The 27,459-nt window shown below is 39.1% G+C and overlaps 1 protein-coding gene and 1 pseudogene across 2 annotated transcripts; both read right to left on the reverse strand.

Moving 5' to 3' along the window:
* Positions 1–514: 514 nt before the first annotated feature.
* LOC147499378 (geraniol 8-hydroxylase-like) lies at positions 515–2,470 on the reverse strand. Its single transcript, XM_086561192.1, has 2 exons — positions 1,560–2,470; positions 515–1,233 (listed from the first exon to the last, which is right to left on the reverse strand). Exons 1-2 carry the CDS (start codon positions 2,430–2,432, stop codon positions 628–630), a joined length of 1,479 nt encoding a protein of 492 aa, XP_086417318.1. The 5' UTR covers positions 2,433–2,470; the 3' UTR covers positions 515–627.
* Positions 2,471–14,108: 11,638 nt separating this feature from the next.
* Positions 14,109–16,088, reverse strand: LOC147499379 (geraniol 8-hydroxylase-like; annotated as a pseudogene). Its single transcript, XR_015195842.1, has 2 exons — positions 15,163–16,088; positions 14,109–14,917 (listed from the first exon to the last, which is right to left on the reverse strand). The product of XR_015195842.1 is annotated as a geraniol 8-hydroxylase-like (transcript).
* Between the last annotated feature and the right edge of the window lie 11,371 nt (positions 16,089–27,459).

A 27,459-nucleotide genomic window follows, 5' to 3' on the forward strand; every position in this document is an offset into this window, starting at 1 on the left:
ATACCAGTAAACATGTTAAATTGTGTATCGGGGATGGTTATATGAACTCCATTTAAAATGACTCCAAAGTTATTCCACCACTAAATATATTGAATTAGAAGCTAATTTTTTGTGTAGATGTTCTCTATACAATATAGATCATCCTCACAAAAAATCAATTCATTTGAAGATGTACAATCTCGTCAAAAATCGTTTGTAATGTTATGAAGTTATCGCCCATATTATTTTAATTTTGGTACAACTTTTGACAATGTTAAACGTATTCGATTGAGCTGATTTTTTGTGGGAGTGTTCTCCATCATGTGATGTATATCCTCACAAAAAATTAGATCTCAATTCATCTTGTAAGTCCACTATTATAAGTGGAGTAACTTTGGAGTCATTTTAAAATGGAGTTCATATAACCATCCCCTTGTGTATCACTTTGATTTTACTACTAATGTACTAGGAAAAGGAAATGATATTTGTGGGTATGGAATGAGTTATGTTCTATGCAAAATTGCAAATTGCAAACTATAGAAATCATAGGAATCTATATTTTGTAAAGATAAAAAGAAAACGTAATTGAAAGTCATATAAGATTATTCCGTTTATCTTATTTTAAACACCATCTTGTAGGATAGTAGACTATGCTTCGACGGGGATAGCATAAAGTGGCTGGGATTTTCGTAAGTTAAGCCCAAAATTTTCTTCCATGTTGATATCCTCTGGCTTCATTCCAACTTCGAGTTCCCAATCAAAAGACTGCAGAAGTGAAGCCAATATCAAATGTAGCATTCTATATGCCAATGGCAATCCTGGACAAATCCTCCTACCTGCACCAAATGGAATGAACTCGAAATCTCGGCCTCTGAAATCGACACTTGATCCCAAGAACCTCTCCGGCTCAAATGAACTAGGCTTGCTCCATACATCTGGATCTCGGCTAATAGCCCATGCATTTATTATTACTTGTGCATTCTTAGGCACAGTGAAACCACAGATTTGTACATCGGTTTCAGCTCTATGAGGGACTAACAGTGGACCTGATGGGTGCAAGCGTAACGTTTCCTTTACTATTGCTTGTAAGTAAGGGAGTCGAACAATATCAGATTCCTCAATGAGTTTATCGTGGTTGATATTTTCTTTAAGCTCCAATCTAGCCTTTGTCATTATGTCTGGATTTCGTAGTAGCTCTGTCATTGCCCATTCTAGTGTGACGGAGGTTGAATCAGTCCCTGCCAAAAATATATCCTGGTACATATAGTTTCAGTAACACACCAACAAACTGATAATCTATTCTAAATAAATTCCCTACTTGGGAAACGGAGATCTTGCTATTGTTCAGGTTAACTGATCGATGTATGACAAAGTTCATGCAGCTCAAGAAAAACGTTAATCTTGAGAACAAGATGCCACTTTATTAAATTAGTTGGATATACATAATCGACATTAGGAACCAGTTTCATGCTATCGGGCTCCGAAGTTAAACTTTCTGCAGTGGAGATGTTATTTTATGGCCATTTTAAACAAGAAGTAAACTACCAAACAAAAAATATTAAAGGTGCGATTGTGCAAACCTTAATTAAAGCTTTAATATGGAGGTGAGAAAGTTTGAAATCATTCCCTTGAGTAAGCTGGAGAAGGACATCTAGCAAGTCATCTGTTGCATTCTTCTGTCTGGACTTTAATCTCTTGTCAATAATCGTATCAAAAAGCTTGTCGAGTTTTCCAAAATAAATAGTCATACGTCGCCTTATACCTTGGGGGTCAAACGGCCTTAGAAATGGGAAGTAATCAACAAGATTTGAGCTTCCAAGCTCTTCCATAACTCCACTTACGAGTGTCTTAAAGTCATGTGCAAAGTCCGAGTCAGGTTGAGCTAAGTCCATGGAGAACATAGTGGCCGATATTATATTAAGAATGGTAGAAGAAATAATTTGGCCAATATTTATCACTCGCCTACACCTGGAGCTCTCTCGGATGTAGTCCATGAGATCCCTTACCTTCTGGAGTCTTACTGTCTCATTGTCATTGAGTCTTTGAGTACTGAACATTTGAGAAGAAAAACATTTCCGGAGATTACGCCATTGAAGATCAGTTGAGGGTAAGCATACAATTGAAACCTCATGGTGATTTAGTATTCTCGTGGCATCTGGAATGGGTCGTGAAGAAATGTGTTGGTCATGTTTCTGGAGAACTTCTTTGGCCATGTATGCAGAAGAAGCAACTATATTGGTTACACAGCCAAGTTGAATAGTCATAAGAGGGCCATAAGTCTTGGCTAATTCTGCAAGTGACTCATGAGTCTTGCTGCCAACTTTAAAGAGGCTCCCAATGACAGGAACAGAAATTGGACCGGGTGGGAGTTTGCTAGTGAATCTTGCATATATAACAACTTGCAGGAATGCCCATAGCAATGAAAACCACAACATTATGGTTAAGTATTCCATATTCGATACAAGTTTTCCTGCTCTTCATCTCAATGTTTCTCTTCCTTTATATAATATAAGGGACCAGTTTTAATGAGTTCTACCGTCCATTCGTCCAAATAGCATTATAGCCACAAACTCAACTCAAGGTGAGGACAGGAAATAATGTGATACATGCAAGTGAGTTTCATTTTCTAACGACGACTAAGAAGGGTTCGAGATCTCTACAACCGGTTACAGAGATCATCTCTGTAACCGTGTTATCTCACTGTTGATTCGAAATTGAGATGTGTGTGTGTGCCTCGATACCTGTGTGTGTGCTCCGAGATGTGTGTGTGTGCATCGAGATACGAGATGTGTGTGTGTGGTACCGAGATCAATCTCTGTACCCGGTTATAGAGGAACCGGACTCGGAAAAGAAAACAGAGAAGAGTTGGTCCCTTACAATATAATAGAAAGCGCCAAACGTGTTTGTGAAATTTGAGGAATCTACAAGCTCTGATGATAAGGGGAGATCTCCACTTTAATAATAGGAGCCGTGAGATAGTGCACACATCTCAAGGATGGTGAGTCAGCATGGCTTATAATCAAAAGACCAGAAAGGGTAAAAGTTTTTATCATCTTCTTCCGTTTTTGCCCCTGACCTCAACTCTTTCCTCCACGTTTATTATTTTCAGTTAGAGAAAAACACATCAATCATCCAAACCAACACTACAACAAAACTAATCAAGATTTTAAATGTATTGTAAGTACCCTCCGTTCTACGCGTGTCCACATGGCAGAACGTTTTACTTCAATTCGTCCTACAACATCAGATCGTACCAACGACCCAACACCCAGGTCGTTACCAGTAGTAGTTACAGCTATTCATAGAAAAATATCAACTAGCAAAATCTTGGAGCTCAATCAATACCACAATTAAGAAAACATTAATTTTGTAACAGTACATTAATGGTGAATCATCAAGATAACACACAAGGTGGATTTGCAATCCATAACGGTTCAAGCACACATCTATAAATAGAGAGAGATGAACTACGTAAGACTTGGTTTAAGTTTACCCCAAGAAATTAACTTGATACATAGGCAACTCTTATCCCAAGAAGAGTGCAACCATTCCCTATCCAACAAATCATTAGGTCGTAGTCCCAAAATAACCAACATCTACATTGGCGCCGTCTGCCGGTTCGTTTCCTTAAAAAAAAACAACCACTCTTTTCTCAAGCCCACGAAGATGGTCAGAAAAACCACAATGGATCCCAACCTACAAAGCGTTGGCAGACCAAATGAAGACACTCCAAAAAGCCTTCATCATTTTGCAACAAGAAAACCAAACATTGCGAGAGTAGGCCAACTCCAACACCAACAATGGCACCATAGAAGCCGGGGATCACAACACTGTGGCAGCCCTAACCAACACCACAAATTAGTGTTTAGAAGACTTCGCACAAAAATTAGAGAAGTCAAACGAAAGAGCCAGCGCGATCCATATCGCTCAGAAGATGCTAGAAACGTACAAAGCATCACCATTCATCCAAGATATCAGAGACAAACAACCTCCTTCAGAGTTCATCCAACCAAAGTTCCCGTTGTACGACGATACCTCCTGCCCAGGCGAGCACGTAGCTCGTTTCAGCCAAATACTAGCACTCTATAGCCATCCTGACTACGACTACCTGAAGTGCAAACTTTTTCCAGCCAGTTTAAAGGACGGAGCAATAGACTGATTTTACACACTCCCTCCCGATTCGATCAACAACTTCGACAGCCTTGCTGAGACGTTCATAGCAGAGTTCATCCACAACAGAAAGAAGCGCGCCGACCTGGACTCCTTGTTTCAGCTCAAGCAAGCTCATGTCGAAACAATCCGAGCCTTCCTAGGACGTTTTAAGAAGGACCTCCTCTCGCTAGAATCAGGACTCAGTGACGGTTTTGCAATTTTTGCGTTCACAAACGCCCTCTTGGACGACTCCGACCTAGTAGGGTCCCTCATGCGCAACAAGCTAGACACCTCAGCCGACCTGTATCACAGAGTCGACAAGTACATCAAGTACGAAGAGTGGATGGCCAAGCGCAAAGGCAAAGAGGTCCTCGCAGTTAGCAACGAGCTAGACCTCAAGGAAAGCAAGCAATATTCAAACAACAACAACAACAACAACAACAACAACAACAACAAGAGATATAACACCAACAAACCCTCATACAAAAAGAGGGAATTCTCTAACTTCTCCAGAATGCCGAGTCAGATCCTAAAGAAGATATATACAGCTCCATAGTTCAAACCCAACATCAACAAGGTGATCGCCATACCAGAACGTCCATACTGCCATTTCCACAAACTCCACCACCATGACACCAATGATTGTTGGAGCCTCAAGCATTACCTCCAAGACCTAGTGGAGGAAGGCAAATTAAAAGAGTTCCCGACTTGAGGTTTAAACCGGATGGCACAAACTAGATGAATGAAAACGCCACGAAAATAGCGGGAGCAGATCAACTCGACGATCTAAGTCTCAGTCGGTCAAGGCACAATAGGAGACAACACTCCTCCGACTATGATGAGGACAAAGTAATCAATATGATTACAGACACCTCAAATGACAAGACCTCAGGTCAGAAGAAGCGCAGAAGAGTGGGAGCAATCCAAGAAATCTACCACCTCTCACACAAAGCCGAGATGATCAACCCTACCGACCCTAAGACGACAACATCAATTTCATTCACAGAAAAGGATCTAGACAAGGTGTGCCTACCTCACAATGATGCCCTGGTAGTGCATGTCAAAATCAACGGTTGGACAATCAAAAGAGTCCTCATCGATCCAGGGAGCTCATGAAACATACTTTTCTATCAAACATACAAGGACATGCACCTGCCGGACTCGGTGATGATAGAGTCCAATGCACCGCTCTATGGGTTCAATGGAGATCGTACAGATGCCATCGGAGACGTAATCCTACCAGTCTCCATTGGCAAAAAAAAGGACATGGTCAAAACTTCAACACGCTTCAGTGTGATCGATGTCAGGTCGTCCTACACTGCCATTCTAGGATGCCGTTGGATTCACAAAATCCAAGCAATTCCATCAACCCTACACCAGGTCCAACGATTTCCCGGTCCCAGAGGCATCATGGAGCTCAGAAGCAACCAACTAGAAGCTCACCGATGCAATCAGGTCAGCACTACGACCTCACCCAAGCCTCAGGTCGTCAAAGCCAAGGACGTCCCAAAAAGACAGGATCCTCAAACATCCAGCCCTCCAGCAACGACATCAGAAAAGCTCAAAGGAAAACAAGCTCAAATAGAACCAGGAGAAAAAATCAATTTGGGCACAACTGATGACCCAAAATTTGTTTATGTAGGGGTTGACTTAGACCCCAAGCTCAAGGAGTAGCTTGTCAAATTTCTATCTCTCAATAAAGATGTTTTTGCTTGGTCGTATATCGATATGCTAGGAATCGACCCTCAGGCCGCTTGCCACAAGTTAAATGTAGATCCAACCGTCAATCCTATCAAACAACGACCTAGGAAACTAGCACTCAAGTTTCAAAAAGCCATCAACGAAGAGATAGAAAATCTCAAAAAAGTTGGATTCATTAGAGAAGTCGAGTACCCGACCTGGCTTGCCAACATAGTAGCCGTTCCAAAAAAGAATGGTCAGGTACGACTTTGCATATATTTCACCAACGTCAACAATCACTGCCCAAAAGACAGCTTCCCCCTACCAAGAATCGACATACTGGTAGATTAAACTTGCGGCCATGAGCTTTTGTCATTCATGGACGCATACAGTGGGTCCAACCAAATACCACTTGCAGAAGAAGATCAGGAAAAGACTTCCTTCATAACCGAGCAAGGTACGTTCTGCTACAACATCCTACCATTCGGCTTGAAAAATGCAGGAGCGACCTACCAAAGACTGGTCACCAAAATGTTCAAAGACTTGCTAGGAGACACCATGGAGGTCTACATAGACGACATGGTGGTCAAAAGCGAAAAGGCAGGCGATCACATCTCCCACCTACAAGAAGCCTTTGAACGACTTTGACAAAACAAGATGAAGCTCAACCCAGCCAAATACGTATTTATAGTAGCCTCAGGGAAATTCTTAGGTTACCTCATTTCACAAAGACGCATTGAAGCAAACCCAGAATAGATACGAGCTCTCCTTGAAATGCCAGAACCAACGACAAAGCAACAAATCCACAAGTTATCTGGCATGGTTTCAGCCCTCAACAGGTTCATCTCAAGAGTTTCTGACAAATGCAGACCATTCCTGCAAATACTCAAAAAGGGAGCAGTATTCACTTGGACAGACGAGTGCCATAAAGCCTTCACCGACCTGAAAGCTTATTTATCAACTCCACCCGTCCTGTCCAAACCAGAAGAAGGAGAAATACTAGGGATGTACCTTGCAGCTACCGACTTCGCAATCATCTCAGTTCTCTTTCGCGAGCATGATGGAGTCGAAAAGCCGGTTTACTTCACCAGCAAGACGTTGGCAGATGCAGAAAAACACTACTCTCCAATGGAGAAAGCAATGATTTCTTTACTCTACTCAGCTCGGAAGTTCCGACCTTACTTCTAATCTCACAGCATCAAGGTCATCACTGATGTACCCATCAAACAGATATTGAGTTCTAACAACAAAACGGCCCGCATGGCCAAATGGGTTGAAGAACTCGGAAAACATCACATCGAGTTCATTCCTTAACGCCTCAAGAAGGCCGTCGTTGTTCGATTTCTTGGCAGATTTCCCCGTCAAAGACATCAAATGGGAACCTGAGCCAATCACTTCACTCCATCAACAAGCCACCCTAGACACATGGCACCTCCACGTAGATGGCGCATGCAATAACAGTGGTAGTGGACTGGGGGCTGTATTAACTTCACCAGAGGGAGCCCAGCTACAGAAATCAATCAAAATCGATTTCACAATGTCCAACAACGAAGCAGAATACGAAGCATTGATCACAGGCCTCCGCATGGCACAACAACTACAATTCTCAAAGCTTAAAGCTTAAAGCGACTCCCAGCTAATCGCCAAGCAGATCACCAAAGAATATGTCACGAACGGAGCAAACTTGGAAAAGTATGCTCAAGTCGTCTATGACATAATCAGCTCGTTCAAAACATTCTCCTTAGAACATATTCCTCGAGAGGACAACATACATGCAGACAGCTTGACTTTCCTAGCCTCCAAAACACAAGAGGCATGTCCGACCACAGTTTACATTGACATTCTGGAACGACCTGCTTACCAGAAAGAAAGTATCAACAGCCTCACAGATTTCCAGCCCTCATCCGAAGAAGAGATCAATCAATCTTGGATGGGCCCATTCCTCAAGTTCATCTTACATGGTGAGATCCCATCAGAAACAAAGAATGCTCGTGCAATACAATTTCGAGTCCCAAGATACACAGTGATCAACGGAAGACTGTTCCGCAAATCAGCAAGAGGACCCCTCCTAAGGTGCATAGCTCCAAGGGAGGGACAACTCATTTTTGACGAAATCCACAAAGGTGGATGTGGCAACCACACAGGAGCAAGAATACTGGCACACAAAGTAATAGCCCAAGGTATTATTGGCCAGGCATGCATATCGAGGCAAAAATGTATGTTCTTAAATGCCTCCAATGTCAAACTTTTGGCCACAATCACCTAAGTCCAGCAAGGGAATTTATCAACATAGACAGCCCATGGCCGTTCCACATGTGGGGGCTAGACATCATGGGACCGTTCATCCCACAAAAGAAATCAGGGATCAAATACGTCCTAGCAGCCACATATTACTTCACCAAGTAGGTTGAAGCAATCCCACTAGTCCAAGTCAAGGAAGTCAATGTAATCAACTTCATCTGGACCAATATCATCACTAGATTTGGTCTACCCCACACCCTAGTCATGGACAACGGAAGCCAATTTGCTGGCACACAAGTCAAGGATTTTCTACAAAAATGGCGCATCACTCAAACATTTTCTACACCTAGATATGCACAAAGCAATGACCAAGCAGAAGTCACCAACAAGGCCATCAAAGAAAACCTCCAAAAGAAGCTGGAGAGCAAGAAAAACCAATGGCCAGAGCAACTTGAAAACATTCTATGGGCATACAGAACAACAGCTAGATCCAGTACAAATGAGTCTCCTTTCACACTTTGCTTCGGAACGGAAGCAGTGATACCATCAAAGCTCACAATCACAACTACACGTTATGACATTGTTGAATCAGGAGTCAATGACAACATCTTGGCAAAAGAAGTTAATCTCCTAGAAGAACGTAGAGAAACTGCTGCAATATCCCTAGCTCAGTACCACCAAACAATCCAACGTTCTTACAACAAGAAGGTCGTCCCAAGATCTTTCCAAGCTGGCGACCTAGTCCTCAAAAAGACTTTAGCACCAGCCAAGCTCGACCCAACATGGGAAGGCCCTTACATTGTTGACAAAGTCGTTGGAAATGGCGTATCCTGGATCAAAACCCAGCTCGGTGATAGGCTTCCCCGACCTTGGAATACAACTCTCCTCAAGTGCTTTTATCAATAAGTTTTTCTCCAAGTACATAAGTCAATATGAATGAAATTTCATCAACACTTTGAGTGCAACTATCATTTTTGCATTACATGAGCACCTTGCATTTCACACTACACAGCCCGACCTAAGACATCACAATGTCAGGACGGATATCAAAGACGGAGTCTAGAACGACTCAACAACAACAGCCACGTAGCGGTTAATTTTCAATCAATTCAAACCAAGGTCCCCCAAAAGGACCCTAAACCAACTTAACATCAACGCCAGGGTTATGTATGGTTCAAGTGTAATTGCCACTCAAAGGCCAATTATAAGACAAAATTCAATCTAGGGGACCCCCAAAAGACCCCAAGTCAACTTATGACTTCACAAAGGGTTTAAGACAGACTCAAATGTAATAGCCACTCAAAGGCTAATTATATCAATAAGAAGTTCCCCCAAAAAGAACGAATCAGGTCGTACACTTGGGGACAAGACGAAGCCTAGGTGCCAACTACGCAAATACATCAAGTCGTACTCAAACGCTCTACGACCTGTAACAAAAAGACGACCTAGCAAAGTTAAGCAATTCATTAGGACTAGTACTATGCAGCACAGGTCGTCAAACAACAAATCAGTAGCAACAAAAGCAATCACATGCATACTTGAAGCCAACTTCAACAAGTAAGTAATTTAAATATTTCTACTTCAATACAAAATTGGTTAGATACCGAGGCCCCCAGGTTATCCCGGGAAAACGACCTCAGTATCCCCATCAATATATATATATATCAGTATTAAGAACAAAGAACTGTTTAAATATTGTTTAACGACCTCCCAACCCAAGAGCAAACACAAGACGTTTAGAGTCAATTCACACAAGGAAGATTCTCCACATTCAAAGGGTCCAGATCACCACCCTCTACAAAGCACCAGAACCAGTAGCGATCAACAACAACTTTAGAAACATCCGAACCAGAAACAACAGAAGGAACAACTGGAGCAACCGGTGGCACAATGACTTGGTCAGATGGCAAACCAGATGGTCTACTAGCATCTACACCAGCATCTGTAGCAGAGACTGTTGCAGCCCCACTTTCAACAGACATCTTAAGGCGATCATACTTATCCAATACCTCAATATAATCATCTATTAGCACGTAAGAGTCGCCACTCTCCACCAAGTTCACCAAGCCGTTATATGCAGTCTCAGCTCGTTTAGCAATGGAACACGGCCTCTTGCACTCAGCGACCCATTGCTAAACCTCCAGCTTGGCAGAGTCCAGAGTGGGTTGCAACAGAGCCACTTTACCACCTAACTGTTGCACTTGATCCCTCAGCCCTACAACCTCAGTTCTCTCCACTTGCTGTTCAGCCACCAGCCTGCTACAAGCTTGCTTGATGACATCCAGCTCCTTCTTGTAATGATCGGAGATAGACGTCATCTCCTTCAACTTCATATACATTGCCAGAACCTAACAAACAAGATAACAAATATAGATATTAGAATGGATCAAAATCAACAAGGCCCAAAAGGAGCAAGCTCAGAACGGAAGAATACTCACATAACACAACAACCATTCCATCTCCACCAAATTCACTTCCAAACCCTTATTATCCACCTTGCGCCTATCCCCGTCAAGCACAATACTCTCTAACAATGCCCCACCAACCAACTTGGACTTAAAGCTACAGTCAACATTCTCAACAAACTTCTTCAGCCCACTATAGGGGTCCTCATACATAACCATCCTATCAAGGACAACACTGTCACTCTTCTTACTTAGGTCCGTACTTCACGACCCCCTTTGCCTTTAGCGGGCTCAAATTTCACCAACTTTCTTCTTTCCACGAGCACCACCCCAAAGATCAACAGCCAAATCAATCAGGTTCATCTTCTTCAGATGAACCCGACCTGAAGATGAACGACCTTCAACAGTACCAGGTCGGTCTTCAGACTCAATTCGGGCCTTTTTAGCCCCCTCCGACTCAACCACTTCGGAACACCTTTTCAGATTAGGCTTCCGGAACGAAGTGGGAGCATCACCCACTCCACCAGCACTGCCACTCCTAGCACCCGCATCTTCAGAGGAGAAATAGTTGGATGCAGAACGATCTGCATCACCAGAGGAGAAGCGGTTGGACGCAAAACGCCTTCCATCCCCGAGCTCGAAACGTTGGGGTGCCAAATGATTTGCATCACCCAACTCAGAACGTTGGGATAACAAACGATTTGTGTCACCTAACTTCGGACGCGCCCGGAAGGTGTCACCCTTCCGGCCGATCCTCACCACCCCGTAAGCGGTGTTCGGCGACCCCACCGGACGCCCTAGCTCTACTGTAAGGCGGCCACCAAAGACCTCCACTCCTTTTTATTCCAGAAATAGGTGCCTTCTTTTGACTCTCCCTCTCCATGGCAGATTCCGAGCTAGAATCAGAAAGTTCAACCACTATCTTGCAAGCCCTATCCTTTTGCTCCAGCCTCTTACGGTTGATTTTCTTCCCTCCACACCTCTTAAAATAATGCGCAATCTCCCCCAACAAAGCTTGTTTCTCCTCCAAACTCAAACAAGCAAACATTTCAATAACACCGTTCTTCGTATGAAAACGGATTGTAATCTCTCTACAAAACAAACCAAATAAATCAGAATGTCCAAATTATAATTTACCATACACATTACGATCTACAACCAACGACCTACTAGAAAATTGTACAACACATTTATCAATCTCCAAACCAGGCGGGCAATATCTACCTATAGCTAACAACGGCTTACGCCCCATTCCTCCTTACTCATCCCCACAATAACAGGAGACTTCTCCTTATAAACATGAAAACTAAAGTTCATAGCACCCGACCTCCTCACAACAAAGTGCTCTGTCACATCGTTTAAACAGATGTTGTATCCCATGTCATTCAACAAATCCAACACATGAAGAATCCTCCAACTGTTCCCCACGAGTTGACAAGGGGCTTTCCCCAAAAAGTTCAAAACCTCCACAAGAAGGCGGGAAAAAGGCGACCTCATCCCAAAATTCTTCGCCGCCCATAACAAATAACTACTCCTCCACCCCAAGGAACGTAGTCGTTAGTATACAAATTCTTCTCCCCAGCCAGATCGTACACAGACAGATCGGATTCCACCCAACCAAACTCCTCCCTCAAAGCGGCATAACAATCCACCGACTTAGGCTTCCTCTTATCCACCGTCTCCAACGAGGAAGACGACGAAGCCTCATCACCACTACGAACCCTCTTCTCAACTTCTTCATCACTTACTGTTCTCTCTCTCAATTTACCAACTTTAACCTCACCACTCAAACTATCACTAGTCATAGACATTGCACAATCAAAGAAAGAAGGAAAGCTAAAATTTCTAAGTTGAAAACACGAACCTGATGGCAAGGGATGAGAAGTTTTTCTTTGCTTTCTTTCCTTTTCTTTCACTCTAGATTTTTTCCTTTTTTTTCCCTTTGGTTGAAAAGTGAACAAACAAAAAGCTTTTACAAGTAAAACCCCTCAAGTGCCCAGACACCTCGAGACAATCAAAACGTTTCGTGTTCCCAAAACCTAAATCATTACTCGCCCATAAATCGCTGTAACTCCGGACCCACTGCACGAATCCATCCCAATAGTTCCCGCACATTCCCCGAAATCTAAATTCAAAACAAAACAGCTATCAGACATGTGCTTTCAAACTTTACTTTTTAACCGTTCTCCTTCCACGCAATACGGGCCCAATGAGCGAATAAAAATAAAGGGGGCATTGTGGTACCCCTCCGTTTTATACTACTGAGCACGCGGTCCACATGGCGGGGACGCCTTACTTATTTCGCCCCACAACATCGATCGCACCAGCGACCCCAACACCTAGGTCGTTACCGCCAGCGATTCTGACCATTCATGGAAAGATATCAACTAGCACAATTTTGGAGCTCAATCAATAACAATCAAGGAAACATTAACTTTGTAACAACATTAATGGCGAATCATCAGATAGCACACAAGGTGGATCTGCAATCCATAACGGTTCAAGCACACATCTATAAATAGAGAGAGATGAACTCACGAAGGCTTGATTCAAATTTATCGAGAAACTTGATACGTAGGCAACTCTTTATCCCAAGAAGTGCGGCCATTTCCTATCCAACCATTTCCTATCCAACAAACCAACATCTACATGTATAAACTAGTCCCAAAATAACCAACATCTACATGTATCAACTAATTACCTAATTCAAAAATCAAAACCATCAATCATTGCTTTTGATGCATCAAGTATCAACTAATTAACTAGATGGAAGGAAATGTTTTTAAAAACTTCACGAACCATCAATTGTTTAGAAGTTCTAAGAATCAGTCCTAGTTTCTCCTATCTACCGGCTATTTGGCTTGATCTCTCCTCATCCGGACTCAAAATGTAATATCACAACACATCACGTGTGAATGAGTCAGAGTGACACTGAATTACGTGATTTACGCCTTAGGAAACTTGCATTTTTTCATTTTTCTCCAAGATAAACAAGCACCCCATCATATAACGCTGTAAATTGTAGGCGGCAATGGGACACGAAAGATCGTTTGCTGTAACTTTAGTTGCCCAACTTTAGTAAATAGATCCTTTAGGCGGTGGTCAGGATACACGTAAACATTCTAAAACTAGGAAAAGGAAATGATATTTTTGGGAATAATGGAATTAGTTATGTTCTATGGGAATCTCTATTTTCTAAATGAGAGTCACACGTCATTTACCAAAAAAAAAAAAATAAAAATAAAATGAGAGTCATACATTATAAAAAATAAAAGTTTTCTTATTTATTATTTTTTTTTCCGATAATTATGAAAGTTTTCTTATTCGGTAAAGATAAAATATAAAAATTATTCCGTTTATCTTATTTTAAACGCCATTTATATAAGATATAAAAAAACAAATGGGGTTTTGTGTTTGTTATGATGGAAACAAATGGAAAAAGAAAATGAAAATAACAAGTACAATTATTCCTTTTCCATAGTTTATAAGGTGTTTGTTTTACCTATGGAATTTAAAAATCCTTTCCATTTTCCATATGGAAACAAAAATGAAAAATGGAAAAGGTTTTGTGTTTTAAATTAACCCCATAAAATTTTGTGGAAAGGAAAAGAAAGGAAATAAATAGATAGGGACTTACTACTAATACACCCATGACCCAACAGTATAATTATTCCTTTCCATAGCTTTTGCAAACAAACATGATTATTCATTTCCCCAATTTTTACTTTCCTTTCCCCAGTTTACCAAACACATACCATTTAAAATTATTTCATTTCCATTCCATTCCATTCCATAGTGGACCACCCATTTTATTTCCTTTCCTTTCCATGAGTTAAAATTTAACAAACACACCCTATGTTTCGACGGGGATAGCATAAAGTGGCTGGGATTTTTGTAAGGTGAACCCAAATTTTTCTTCCATGTTGATATCTTCTGGCTCCATTCCAACTTCGAGCTCCCAATTAAAGGAGTGTAGAAGTGAAGCCAATATCAAATGCAACATTCTATATGCCAATGGCAATCCTGGACAAATCCTCCTACCTGCACCAAATGGAATGAACTCGAAATCTCGGCCTTTAAAATCAACACTTGATCCCAAGAACCTCTCAGGCTCAAATGAACTAGGCTTGCTCCATACCTCTGGATCTCGGCTAATAGCCCATGCATTTATTAGTACTTGTGCATTCTTAGGCACAGTGAAACCACAGATTTGTACATCCGTTTCAGCTCTATGAGGGACTAAAAGTGGACCTGATGGGTGCAAGCGTAACGTTTCCTTTGACAACTGCTTGTAAGTAAGGGAGTCGAGCAATATCAGATTCCTCAATGAGTTTATCGTTGGTGATATTTTCTTTAAGCTCCAATCTAGCCTTCCTCATTATTTCAGGATTGCGTAGTAGTTCTGTCATTGCCCATTCTATTGTGACGGAGCTTGTATCAGTCCCAGCTAAAAATATATCCTGGTACAAACAGTTTTTCAGTAACACAACAACAAACTGATCATCTGTTCTATATAAATTCCCTACTTGGGAAAATATCTTGTGACTGTTCAGGTTAACCGATCCATGCAGCTCAAGAAAAAAGTTAATCTTGAGAACAAATCTTACACCACCTTATCAAATTAGTTGGATATGTTAATCTGTGGCCATTTTAAACAACAAGTAAACTACCAAGCAATAAAGATTAAAGGTACGACTGTGCAAACCTCAAGTAAAGCTTTAATATCGAGGTGAGAAAGTTTGAAAGCATTCTCTTGAGTTTGCTGGAGAAGGACATCTAGCAAGTCATATGTTGCATTCTGCTGCCTGGATTGTAATCTCTTGTCAATAATCGTATCGAAAAGCTTGTCCATTCTTCCAAGATTAATAGTCATACGTCGCCTTATACCTTGGGGGTCAAACGGCCTTAGCAGTGGGAAGTAATCAGAAAGATTTGAGCTTCCAACCTCTTCCATAATATCCCTTACTAAAGCCTTAAATTCATGTGCGAAGTCTGAGTCAAGTTGAGCTAGGTCCATGGAGAACATAGTATTCGATATCATATTAAGAATGGTAGAATAAACAATTTGGCCAATGTTTATCACTCGTCTAGACCTGGAGCGCTCTCGGAGGTAGCCAATGAGATCCTTTACCTTTTGGAGTCTTACTGTCTCGTTGTCGTTGAGTCTTTGAGTAGTAAACATTTGAGAAGTAAAAAACTTCCGGAGATTGCGCCATTCACGATCAGTTGAGGGTAACCATGCCATTGATAGTTTATGGTGATTTAGTATTCTCACGGCATCCGGAATGGTTCGTGCAGAAAAGGGTTGGTCATGTTTCTGGAGAACTTCTTTGGCCATGTTTGCAGAAGAAACAACTATAGTGGTTACACTGCCAAGTTGAAGAGTCATAAGAGGGCCATAGGTCTTGGCTAATTCTGCAAGTGACTCATGAGTCTTGCTGCCAACTTTAAAGAGGCTCCCAATGACAGGAACAGAAATTGGACCGGGTGGGAGTTTGCTAGTGAATCTTGCATATATAACAACTTGCAGGAATGCCCATACCAATGAAAACCACAACGTTATGGTCAAGTATTCCATATTCGATACAAGTTTTCTTTCTCTTCATCTCATTCTCTCTTCCTTTATATAATATACAGACTTACCGGTTGTGTGACAGGGACCAGTTTTAATACGTTCTACTGTCCGTTTTGTTGACCCCAAAGACTAGGTGTGGGTATGGTCCTACCTATGTCTTCCAACCCTTCACATAAGTTCGAGGGGCAATTTAACACATTCATCTATATAGCATTATTACCACAAACTCAAGGTGAGAAGACGGACAAGAGGAAAAATGATGTTCATACATTTTCAATCAAGAGAAAAAATCTAGAGTACACAGGCTGTGTATACCTGTACTCTCACATCTTGGGCCCTCTAATAAGTAAAAGGTGAGGGTGTATTGCCCCCACAAAGTCTATAAGGATGAGATGCTAGCGCACCCATACATTCCGTGTACTCTAAAAAGTGAAAAGAACAAGTTTGTCTCTTACAATAATAAAAAAGTAAATAAAGCTCCCTGACAAAATCCACCATTTCTCTGCTCTAAACGTTCCAAACGTGTTTGTGAAATTTAAAGGAAGCTACTAAAATTTGGAGAACCATAATAGACGGAACATAGCCTCCAATACACAAGTAGGGCAGTTAAATGTATACTCTTACAACACACCACAGATAATATATGAGACTATGAGAGTGTGCTTGTTTCTCATTATTTGTGTACTCTAAAAAGTGAAAAGGACAAGTTTGCCCCAATAATAAAAAAGTAAATAAAGCTCCCAGACAAAATCCACCATTTCTCTGCTCTAAACGTTCCAAACGTGTTTGTGAAATTTAAAGGAAGCTACTAAAATTTGGAGAACCAAAATAGACGGAACATAGCCTCCAATGACACAAGTAGGACAGTTAAATGTAATTATGTATTCTTACAACACACCACATATAATATATGAGACTATGAGAGTGCTGCTTGTTTCTCATTATTTGTGTTGTGTCGTGATATTACATTTAACTGCCCTACTTATTATAAGTGACAATAGAGAGTATATTGATAATTTTAGTATAGCAGGTGCCGACTAGCAAAGTCGGTAAAATTTTTGGGTGATGATACTAATTTTAGTATCTCTCGATATAGGGCTTCCTTATTTATATGGATGTAATAGTCTTTCATATTCAATAAGAATATAATGTAGAATTATAAAATGGCCTCTATATTTAAATTTGATAGACCTTTAAAAAAAGACAGCCTCCAACGCAGCCCTTAAACAACTTCCCATTAATTTAAGGGTTTTAATACTCTTGATAAATCCAACATGGCCCGTTAAATGTATGACGTGGGCTTGGGTTTTAAGGGTCACATTGATGATGCCCTGAGGAGGTTTGTGGTTTTGGTCCCATTAAGTGTGTTGTCCCATTAAGAAAATAAAATTGGATGCAAAACGTGATATCAAACTGGATGCACCAACCTTGAATCCCCTAGATTACGCCACATCATAACTTGGTGGAATTGAATGAGAGCCTTTGGATGGGGTCCTACGGTCCCATACTATTATGTTTTATTAAATACTAGTGTATGCCCGTACATACCATTAATTATTTGTTTCAAAACCCAACCCCATTTGACCTAATTTAAATTAGGCCAAAGACACCCAATGAAGCCCATACAACAACAACTTTTGTTGCTTCTTGATCCACTACTTTTGTTGCTTCTTAATAACCTGTCCACTCCCCAGGCCACCATCCTTTGGATTTGCCAAGTCATATTTTAGATCCAAAGGTAAATAGGTGGGTGTAGGGGCCCACACCGTTATGTTTTATTAGATAGAAAAAGATAACTTTGGTTTTGGTTGGTTGTGCAAAAACTCAAGGAGAAGGCATTCATAGAGCGTTATAGCCCCAAAGTCAAGGTGAGGCGATAGACACAGTAGAGATGGTGTGATAGAACTATAGAATTGAAGTGAGTTTTCTAAGGAAAATAAAATGAAAATGACAGCTATGGGTAAATAATAACACAAAATAACATTTTTTTTTGTTAAATCATTTGAAACTACAAACACGTGAAAAGAAAAGTTTGTCCCACAGTATATATATATATATATATATATATATATATATATATATATATATATATATATATATATATATATACCCAATCTTAGAAGTACATATTTATTTTAAAGTTAAAATAAGTATGTAAGTAAAACATCACCTAAAAAATGAATTCAACTCTAATTTTTTGTGGGTATTACCTACATACCATAAAGATCATCTCCACAAAATTTGAGCTCATTTGAAAACCTCTAACCTAGCTAACAATTGTTGTCACATTTAAAAAGAAATCTAACGGTTCAGAAAATAGTATTTTTACAATCATTTTTTGCCTAAGTTAGAGATTTCCAAATGAGTTGAAATTTTGTAGAGATGGTATTTATGGTGAGTAGATGACATCCACAAAAAATTAGATTTGAATTCATTTTCTAGGTGAAGTTTTACTTACATACTTATTTTAAGTTAAAATAAGTATGTAACTTCTAAGATCCGGCATATATATATATATATATATATATATATATATATATATATATATATATATATATTAAAAAAAAACCGCCCTGACACAAAACGTGTTTGTGAAATTTAAAGAAGCTACAAAAATTAGGAGAACCATAATCTACCCAGCAAAAAACAAGATAAACAAGTGGCCAATCATATAATGCAAACACCCCTCTTGCACTCAATCTATCTAAATAGATCACCCAATGACCACTCCTTCTCGCGCCCTGCAATACGAAACGTAACTGGCAGTCAAATAGTTTCTACAAGTTTTCGTGCTTAAATAATAATTCTAACCGGTCATTTTCTTCTCAACTTTCATCACTTTAGAGGATATGGTTTTTTAGAAATCATTCACAAACCAAATTCCACGTTAAATAACCCTTAAGGACAAAATAATTAAGTTGGCCCGGTCTTTTTTCTTTTCCTTAAATACCACTTTTACTCTTCCGTGTTTTATATACAAAAAATCATACACCCTTCGTTGCTTTATATAGAAGAGAGCTAGAAAACCAATTTTCAGGTGAAAATAACCCGTAAAGATAAATCATTATTTATACCCCAAATAAGTATGCACAATGATTGTTCATAGCTCATGTTGAGGTATAAACAATGATTGTTTATACTCCAATAGGTATTCTTACTGATCATATATTATGTTGATCGAGGTACGTAGGAACAGTGATTGTTTAAGGCGGAAATCCCATGGTGCTATGTAATGACAATGGCTTATGAAGGGTAAAGCAAAGCTGTAATATGCCTAACCTCCCTAGTGCCGAGACGGCCTTTGTCACACCCCAAATTTCTAGAAAATTTAAAATAGGGAATTATCCAAGATATAATTATCTCAATCGTCACTCTATTCAATAATCTGAAAACTCATGATGAAACAAAACCCTAATAACCCATTATCAAACACGACAATAAAAAAATCTGAGATCAAGCTAGATCAAAAGACCAACTCTTCATTCATGAATTCACGAATTACTAACCAACTCTATTATATTTGTTTCAAATCAAAATTTTACACTTCATAAAACTTAAACCAGTAAGACTCCAAGAGCGAATCCAAATCAAGTGTCGTTATCCACTGCATTCTACCATCTATGTTTTCAAGAACACACCCACGTTACAAAACAAAGCAAACATGCATGGGTCAGCAAATTCAATTTGCTGGTATAAGTAAGACTAAATATAAAATAGCAATACGTTCATATCTTTCGAATAAATAAATATACTATTTCAATCATTTCAACTTGGAAGACAAGTTAGTTCCGTTTTCTCAAAACCGCATGTAGTTTTTTCCCAAGTAAGATTTCAATCCCAATATCTAGTAAATTAATTTAATTAAAATCTTACTTATAACCGTTTACGTGTTAGGGTAGGATAACGTCCCTGCATAAGATGCTAATAAGTCATACCCTCCTACAAAACAAAATTAGGTTTCCCAAACATAAACATTTAATTCATGCATCTACTTCTCTCTCAACAACCATGATAATACACAATCTGACATAATATATCACCAATATTAACATTCATGTCACTATCCATTATATCACATTAACTACATTTATATTCCTTCGTAAGAAATCATATATATGTATCATATCATAATACACAACCAATCAAATCTAACAACTCGCTCATACATAAAGCCAATATTTTACTTTAAAACCACTCGTCTACTTATTTATGAGAATGAGGAGAATCACAACCAGAGAGTACATTCATCCCTCGTGAGTATCAACTCACACAAACCACGTATATATTTCTTGTAAGAAATCATGTACATCATAGTACATAAATATTCATATGCAATAACTCATTCATACATAAAATCAATATTTTACTTTGTTTATTAATTATCTCATTGACTCATTTATTAATAGACACTGCCCAATCTTTAGTTCCTACTCCACGATTTACACTTTACACATTTGCCAAATCACACATACTAGTGTGCCTCACTCACACCGAGTACCACTATAAGACATATGTCCCAAGTGAGGATATCACCTCCAGAAAACATATTTCCATCTTGTAAACTCGTAACTTGTGAGTCATAGCCATCTTTGGGCTTTCCATACACATAATCACATCCTCTTTGGGCATAAAATCTTAGGTCATTCATGGCACATTCAATAAATACCTTAAGTCATTCCCGCCACATTCAAAGAATACCTATCATAACACTAGCAGGTCATTCATGGCACATTCAATGAATACCTCCGGTCATTTCCGCCACATTCATGGAATACCCATCATAACACTAACAGGTCATTCATGGCACATTTAATGAATACCTTGGGTCTTTCCCACCGCATTCAAGAAATACCCATCATAACACTAACATGTCATTCATGACACATTCAATGAATACCTTGGGCCATTTCCGCCACATTCAAGGAATACCCAGACCTACATTCTCGTACACTCAAGGAATACAACCAACCCGCAAGGCGAATGCCTTAGTTCCTCTCTAAGGTGGCTTTTCACATGACATCATTAGTTATAAATATTTCATTTCATTTCTTTTCATCAAAGAGGCGTGGAGAGATCTAAAGATGTGGGCGACACATTAAATTTTCACAAGACTTTTTACAACACTTTTTAACACCCAAGAGTTATAATTTATTATAATATTTTTATCATAAAATAAACATTTTCTCACATAGTAGAATCACTAATAAAGATTTCAAACACAATAGTCATTCAACTCGCCTCAATATCGAATATATATAAAACCATATATATCAAAATTCCCAATTATGAGTAATGCATTAATTAAATGCCTCATGAATTAAAATACACTCCCAATCGAGGAGCAACATTCTGAAAGAGCACAATCAAGTTCCACACACCATTTATCGCGAAAACTAATATATAATATATAGTGGTTGCACTTTTGCTCAAAGCTGCCTATGTATCTAAATCTTTCAAGATTAGAATCAAGCCTTCGTAGTTCTTATTAGCCACATAATCAAAGTCAAAGAATAATAAGAATTCATGTCTTAAGGTTTCACACTTCATTTTCCTTTCATTCCTCAATTATATATATAATAAACTTAAACTTTATTGTAACATATCACGTGTTAACATTTAGGGTTTGTGCAAAAATTGTACGAATGTGAAATTAAGCAATCAAGGCACTCATATGCCTAAGTACAATTATTTATCTCATTACAAAAAGAAAAGTTAACTAGAGCTCACCTAAAAGAAAACATGGTAGATTATCTAGCTAACTTGCCAAAGCAATAACTTTTCCTATAGTCATCCAAATGATATACCGCTTGATTATTTGAAAACTAGGATAGGTATACTTATTTTTTCATGTAGAACTCAAAGTCCCAACCTCAGTCCATCTAGAAGAAAACTTAGGTTGAAAACGGTAAAAATCCTAATTTTCAGCAAACTAAATTTCTGACGGACTATCTTCCGAAGACCATAACTCTTTCCACAGGTGTCCAAACGTGACAAGGATTTTTGTGTTGAAAAGAAGACTCTAATAATTTACTATTTTATGTTTTATAAAAATTCTAACTCTCACTCTAAATACATTAAAACTAGACTTGAACACATTGCGCAGAAACTGGTTTCTGCACTATTTTATGTCAACCCTTCTAGACATTATATCTATCTCCACAGGACTCGGAATGGGACGAGGCCAATTGAGTTAGAAAGAAGACTCATAAAACTCACCTTTTCATGTTTTACAAAAACTCTAACTCTGCCCCTAACTTTATGAAATTTGTGATCAAACCCTATGTATAAAACTGTTTTCTGACAAATATAATTTCTTACGCATAGAATTGTCAAGGTCATATATTTTCTGTCACTCATCCAAATTAAGTGAGGCTCATTGCGTCAGATAAAAGACTCTCTAAGGTTTCATTAGGTTTTGGTTTTGCACAAATCTACAAAGTATAGTGTCCTATACACTTCCTACAATGCAAACATGTCCAGAATATGTGCACAAACAGTCATCATATATTGAAGTCCGTTTTCATAATCGTAAACACGAGTATGAACTCAGTTCAAAGTATGAGGTTGTACCTCTGTAAGTCTAGATTCTAATGGTTTTTGGAATGAACACAAAAGAGTAAATGTTTTATTTGATAAGATTTTATCACTGCAAACTGCTCAGTTTCAATTCTAGTTTCTGCATCAGACTTCAACTTCAATTTTAGTATGCAAAATGACTAAATATGAAATTTTACAAAATACGAAAGTTGTAGATATGCGTGTCTACAGTAAACATGCGTTAGATTCATATAAAAAAGGTCAAAAACGAATTTTCTATGCTTAAAGTACCAAGAACAGTTATGAAATTCTGAAAATCAAAACCCTATAACATGAATCCAATGACTTCACATCATTCAAAACAATTGCAGGCCTATATAATACTACCAATCAATCAATAAACACATGGTTTATTCATTACTGTATACAAATACTCCTCAACATGACAACACCTATATATCAAAACTAAACTTTTGGTGCTAGTAACTCAGTATACCGAAAGTTTCTGATTAAACAATTAATTTCGATATCAAAGTTTCATTATAGAGAAGAGATCATTAAATACACAACTAATCTAAACCATAGTAATAAATCAAGGATTTTTTTATATAAACCCCCCCCCCACAGTTTGTGTCTCTTTATAATGAACTCCCCATAATTTGGCAACTCATACTTAACCACCCACTCTGTCCTGATTCTGTTTAGCCACCATCTATATTTGTTTTATTCTGGTTGCTTCTTATCCATGATTTTGTTTTAGAAAGGGAGTGAAGACAAGAAGACAAGGGTAAAATGGCCAATAAAGCAAATATAGATGGTGGCCAAATAGAATCAAGACGGAGTGGGTGGTTAAGTGTGAGTTAGTTGCCAAATCATTTTTTTGGGGGGGGGGGGGGTTAATTACAAAATTTGAGATCGTATCTACTAAAGAAAATTGGAAAAAGACGTCGCGCCGATACTCCTTAGCTTCTTCATTCTTCCTCTAACTTTTATCTCTGACTCAAGCAGTAAACACTCCTTTTCTTTTCCCTATTTACGTCTCTTTCTATTTCTTTTTGGTTCTCTTTTTTTTTTTCAAAAGAAATAATAGGGTTCGGCAAAAACCAAAATACCCGAAACCCCCATCCCTTATTTCTAAGGGTTAGTTAGACTTACTCCCCCCAATTAATAGTTGCAATTAGTATTACCCCTCCTCCATTTTCAACTAGTTGGCAACTAGTAATGGGTTGGATCTTACAAATGGGGGATATCACTAATATTTTTGAAAATAACCCTATTTCTAACAGTCTATGTAACCCTCTTCCCACTTCCCACGTTTTTATCTTTCTATCTTTATCTTTTCTTTTTATTATTATTTAACTTTATATATATTTAATAAAAAAAATAGGGGGTGTTATAGACTTGAGTTTATATACATCTACAAATTCTTAAGAATGTCATTATTTCTTAGTTAGTTTAGTGTTATTAGACCCAGCCCGACCCGGTGGGTTAACCTAATAAACCGGCGAACCGGTTCTCTAATCGGGCTGGGTTGATAATTAGATCGTTTAAGCACTTAACTTAGTGCTAAACCAGCTAATTCAGGTGGTTTTCTATTGAACCCGGCTAAACCGGACGGTTAGGTTAACTAGCGGGCCGACTTGTCACTCAACTGTTAAATTCAAAATTAAATTGTTTATCTTACACATCAACAATTGCCAACTTATCACTCAACAATTACTGATTATTGGTTATATATAAATATATATACTATATAGTCCAAATAGTGACCCACTGGTCCAACCACTAACCCAATGACCTAGTCTTTTCACCGAGTTGACCTCCGGGCTGGGTCTAATAACTATGGTTATTACCCTTCACTGACTTAGACTGGGACTATGGGTGGAAGATGGTTATTTCCTAGCAAAGCTCTTTGCTCATGAATGCTTTTGATGGCATGGAAGATCATTGGATGTAACTTTAGATGTCCAACTTTAGTAAATAGATCCTTGGAATTATATGGTAATAGTTACTTACTATTGTAGATGACTAGGTGGCCAGGACTCAAGAGGATACAAGTATAATCCTAGTTACCAAAAAAACATATACGTACAACTGGTACAAGTAAACATGTTGTTATGAAATATGTGGGTCTATATGAATGCCCACTATATATTGAGCTCATATGGGGCACCGGCCTCCTCATATGTTTCTATTCTTGTAATCCTTGTATCTTGGAAAGGAGGTTACCTAGTTATATATAAAGGTAACTTCCTCCCATTCATGCAGACTGCTATCAATACGATTTCTCTCTCTCATTCTCTCCATTATTCATCTGCTTTGGTTAGTGTAGTGTTTATCTCTAAGGTTAGTTAATTCTAACACGTTATTAACACAAAGACTCTAAGAGCTATCAACTTCTAAGTGCCATATTCTTTTACTCATCATTTACTACACAAAAGCAAAGTTACTTGAAAGATGTCAAACCTTACCAAACTCGATTTTCAAGCTCTTTCAATTAAAGGCGACAATTATTTATCATGGCAGTTGGATGCCAAGATCCATTTACATTATTCTAAAAAACTTGGTGATGTTCTTACAGAAGGAAACAAAATGAGTCTAGAGGAAAAGGCCACAATTCTCATATTCTTACATCATCATTGTTTCGACCCCCACATACATGGCAAACGTCCATTATTAGGGGTCTCTATTTTATTCGTTTAATCAACAGGGCTAAAACCCAATTCGCAATATCATGGATCAATATACAGGCCCATTAACTCATGTGTCTAAGGCTGAACCTTAGCCACATGGCTTGCCACTAATGTACATTGATTTATGTCCAGATTCATTTCTTATCAAAAAGATAATTATCAGTTGACAGTTATATTCCATTACAATTACTCAAGCTACAAGATTACTTGAGCTACAAGGACTCTCTACTCTACCTATATAAATACCACATTATTTTTCATAAGGAACTAGGTGGAAACTTGATCCCTAGAGAACAGATCTTGGGTACGTAGGCAGCCATTATTTGGTTCAGTTTCATCTCCCCCAACATCAAATTTCTCTGTTTCTTAGTGTGTTCTTTACCATTGCTCTCGTTGTGTTGAAGCAGTTTATTGCCGAAACATAATTGGCGCCGTCTGTGGGGATTTTAGAATTCATTATCATGTGAAACAATCAAGATAGTAAGCACAAGAAGCAGACCAAATAGTCGACATATTCCTCCTGCTAATAATACTCGCAACCCTAGAAATTCAAATCGGCCAATGCAAGAACTGTTGAACAATCAAGTTGCTCATAGTGGTAGGATCAATTCGCAACATCCAACTGTAGCAACGCAACCACCACCGCCACCGCTGCCGCCGCTACCGCAAACGGTGATACAACACCTCCGAAAGAAGGCCTCACGGAACAAAGTATAAGGAAAACCTTCATCCCAGACTGGACCGACCTGACAGGGAAGGCCGACCTTGCAGATTTGCGGAAAATCGCCATCCTAAACAGGTCTGTCCAGACAGGGAAAAAAGGCATCACGGAAGAAAGTATAAAGAAAAACTTCATCCCAGACTGGACCGACCTGACAGGGAAGGCCGAACTCGCAGATTTGCGGAAAATCGCCATCCTAGACAGGTCCGTCCAGACAAGGAAAAAAGGCGTCACGGAAGAAAGTATAAGGAAAACCTTCATCCTAGACTCGACCGACCTGACAGGGAAGGCCGACCTCGCAGATTTGAGAAAAACTGTCATCCCAGATAGGTCCGACCAGGCAGGGATGGAAGGTGTCACAGAAGCAACTAGAGGGAAGACCACAATCCCAGACAAACTACCGACCTAGATAGGTTGGTTACACGCAAAGAAAAAGACAATCTCCAGTCGGACCCGAAAGTGTGTACCGCCTAAAATCTCTAACTCTTGTAAGAGGTAATGGCAGGTGTCATCTTCCACATAGGCTCGACCGGGCGTCTGTCTGTTTAAATCTTCTGGGTGAAATGGATTTCACTCTTCAATACAATTTTTTCTGATTGCTGGGAAAAATAATGGAGGCTTATATCGATGATATAGTCGTTAAATTGAAGGATACGGGTGATCATCTTTCTGATCTTTAACTTGTTTTTGATAGGCTTAACAAATATAACATGAGACTCAATCCCGCCAAATGTTCTTTTGGGCCTCTCTTCTGGAAATTTTTTAGGATACCTCATGACTCGTAGAGGTATTGAGGCTAATCCTGATCAGATACACGCCGTTATTAATATGCCATCACCCAAAAATAAGAAGGAAATTCAACGACTTACTGGTCGGCTTACCGCTCTTCATAGGTTTATTTATGAATATTCCGATCGTTGTCATCCCTTCTTCCAGACTTTAAAGAGGGCGGCAACTTGGAACATTGATTGTGAGATGGCATTGCAACAACTGAAGAAATACTTGGTGGGCCCTCCTCCTATATTGACAAGTTCTTCAACGGTCAACCTATTGGCATATACCTAGCAGCCTACAACTCAAGTTGTTAGTCTTTGTTCTTTTCGTCGATGATGGTAGACCCATCTTTTTATCGAAGAAGACGTTAACCGGTGAAGTCTTGTTATTCAAAGATGGAAAAATTGCACTTGCATTGGTTCATGCATTTCGTCGGTTAAAACCATACTTCTAGGGGAGGTTGGTCAGAGTTTATACTGAGTATCCCTTACGCAAGATCTTTCGTAATGCACAAGAATCAAGCAGATTAGCCGAATGGAAAAGTTATCTTAATGCATATAGCATTGTCTTTGAAAGTCGTACTACTGAAAAAGGACATGCTCTGGCTTCTTTGGTAGCTGATTTTCCGATTGATGATTCTCCTATTGACGATTTTTGCACCAGGAAGAATCTATGGAAGACATTCTGCCGCCAATAACTGGG

Source organism: Coptis chinensis, chromosome 5 (genome assembly GCF_015680905.1).
Source record: "Coptis chinensis isolate HL-2020 chromosome 5, ASM1568090v1, whole genome shotgun sequence".
NCBI lineage: Eukaryota > Viridiplantae > Streptophyta > Magnoliopsida > Ranunculales > Ranunculaceae > Coptis > Coptis chinensis.

What these genes read in the sequence shown, in the direction of transcription:
- LOC147499378 (XM_086561192.1), bottom strand. Translation starts at nt 2,432, where the DNA reads ATGGAATACTTAACCATAATGTTGTGGTTTTCATTGCTATGGGCATTC. An exon ending in ATATTAAAGCTTTAATTAAG is followed by an intron (nt 1,234 to 1,559) that starts GTTTGCACAATC and finishes TATATGTACCAG; the next exon opens with GATATATTTTTGGCAGGGAC.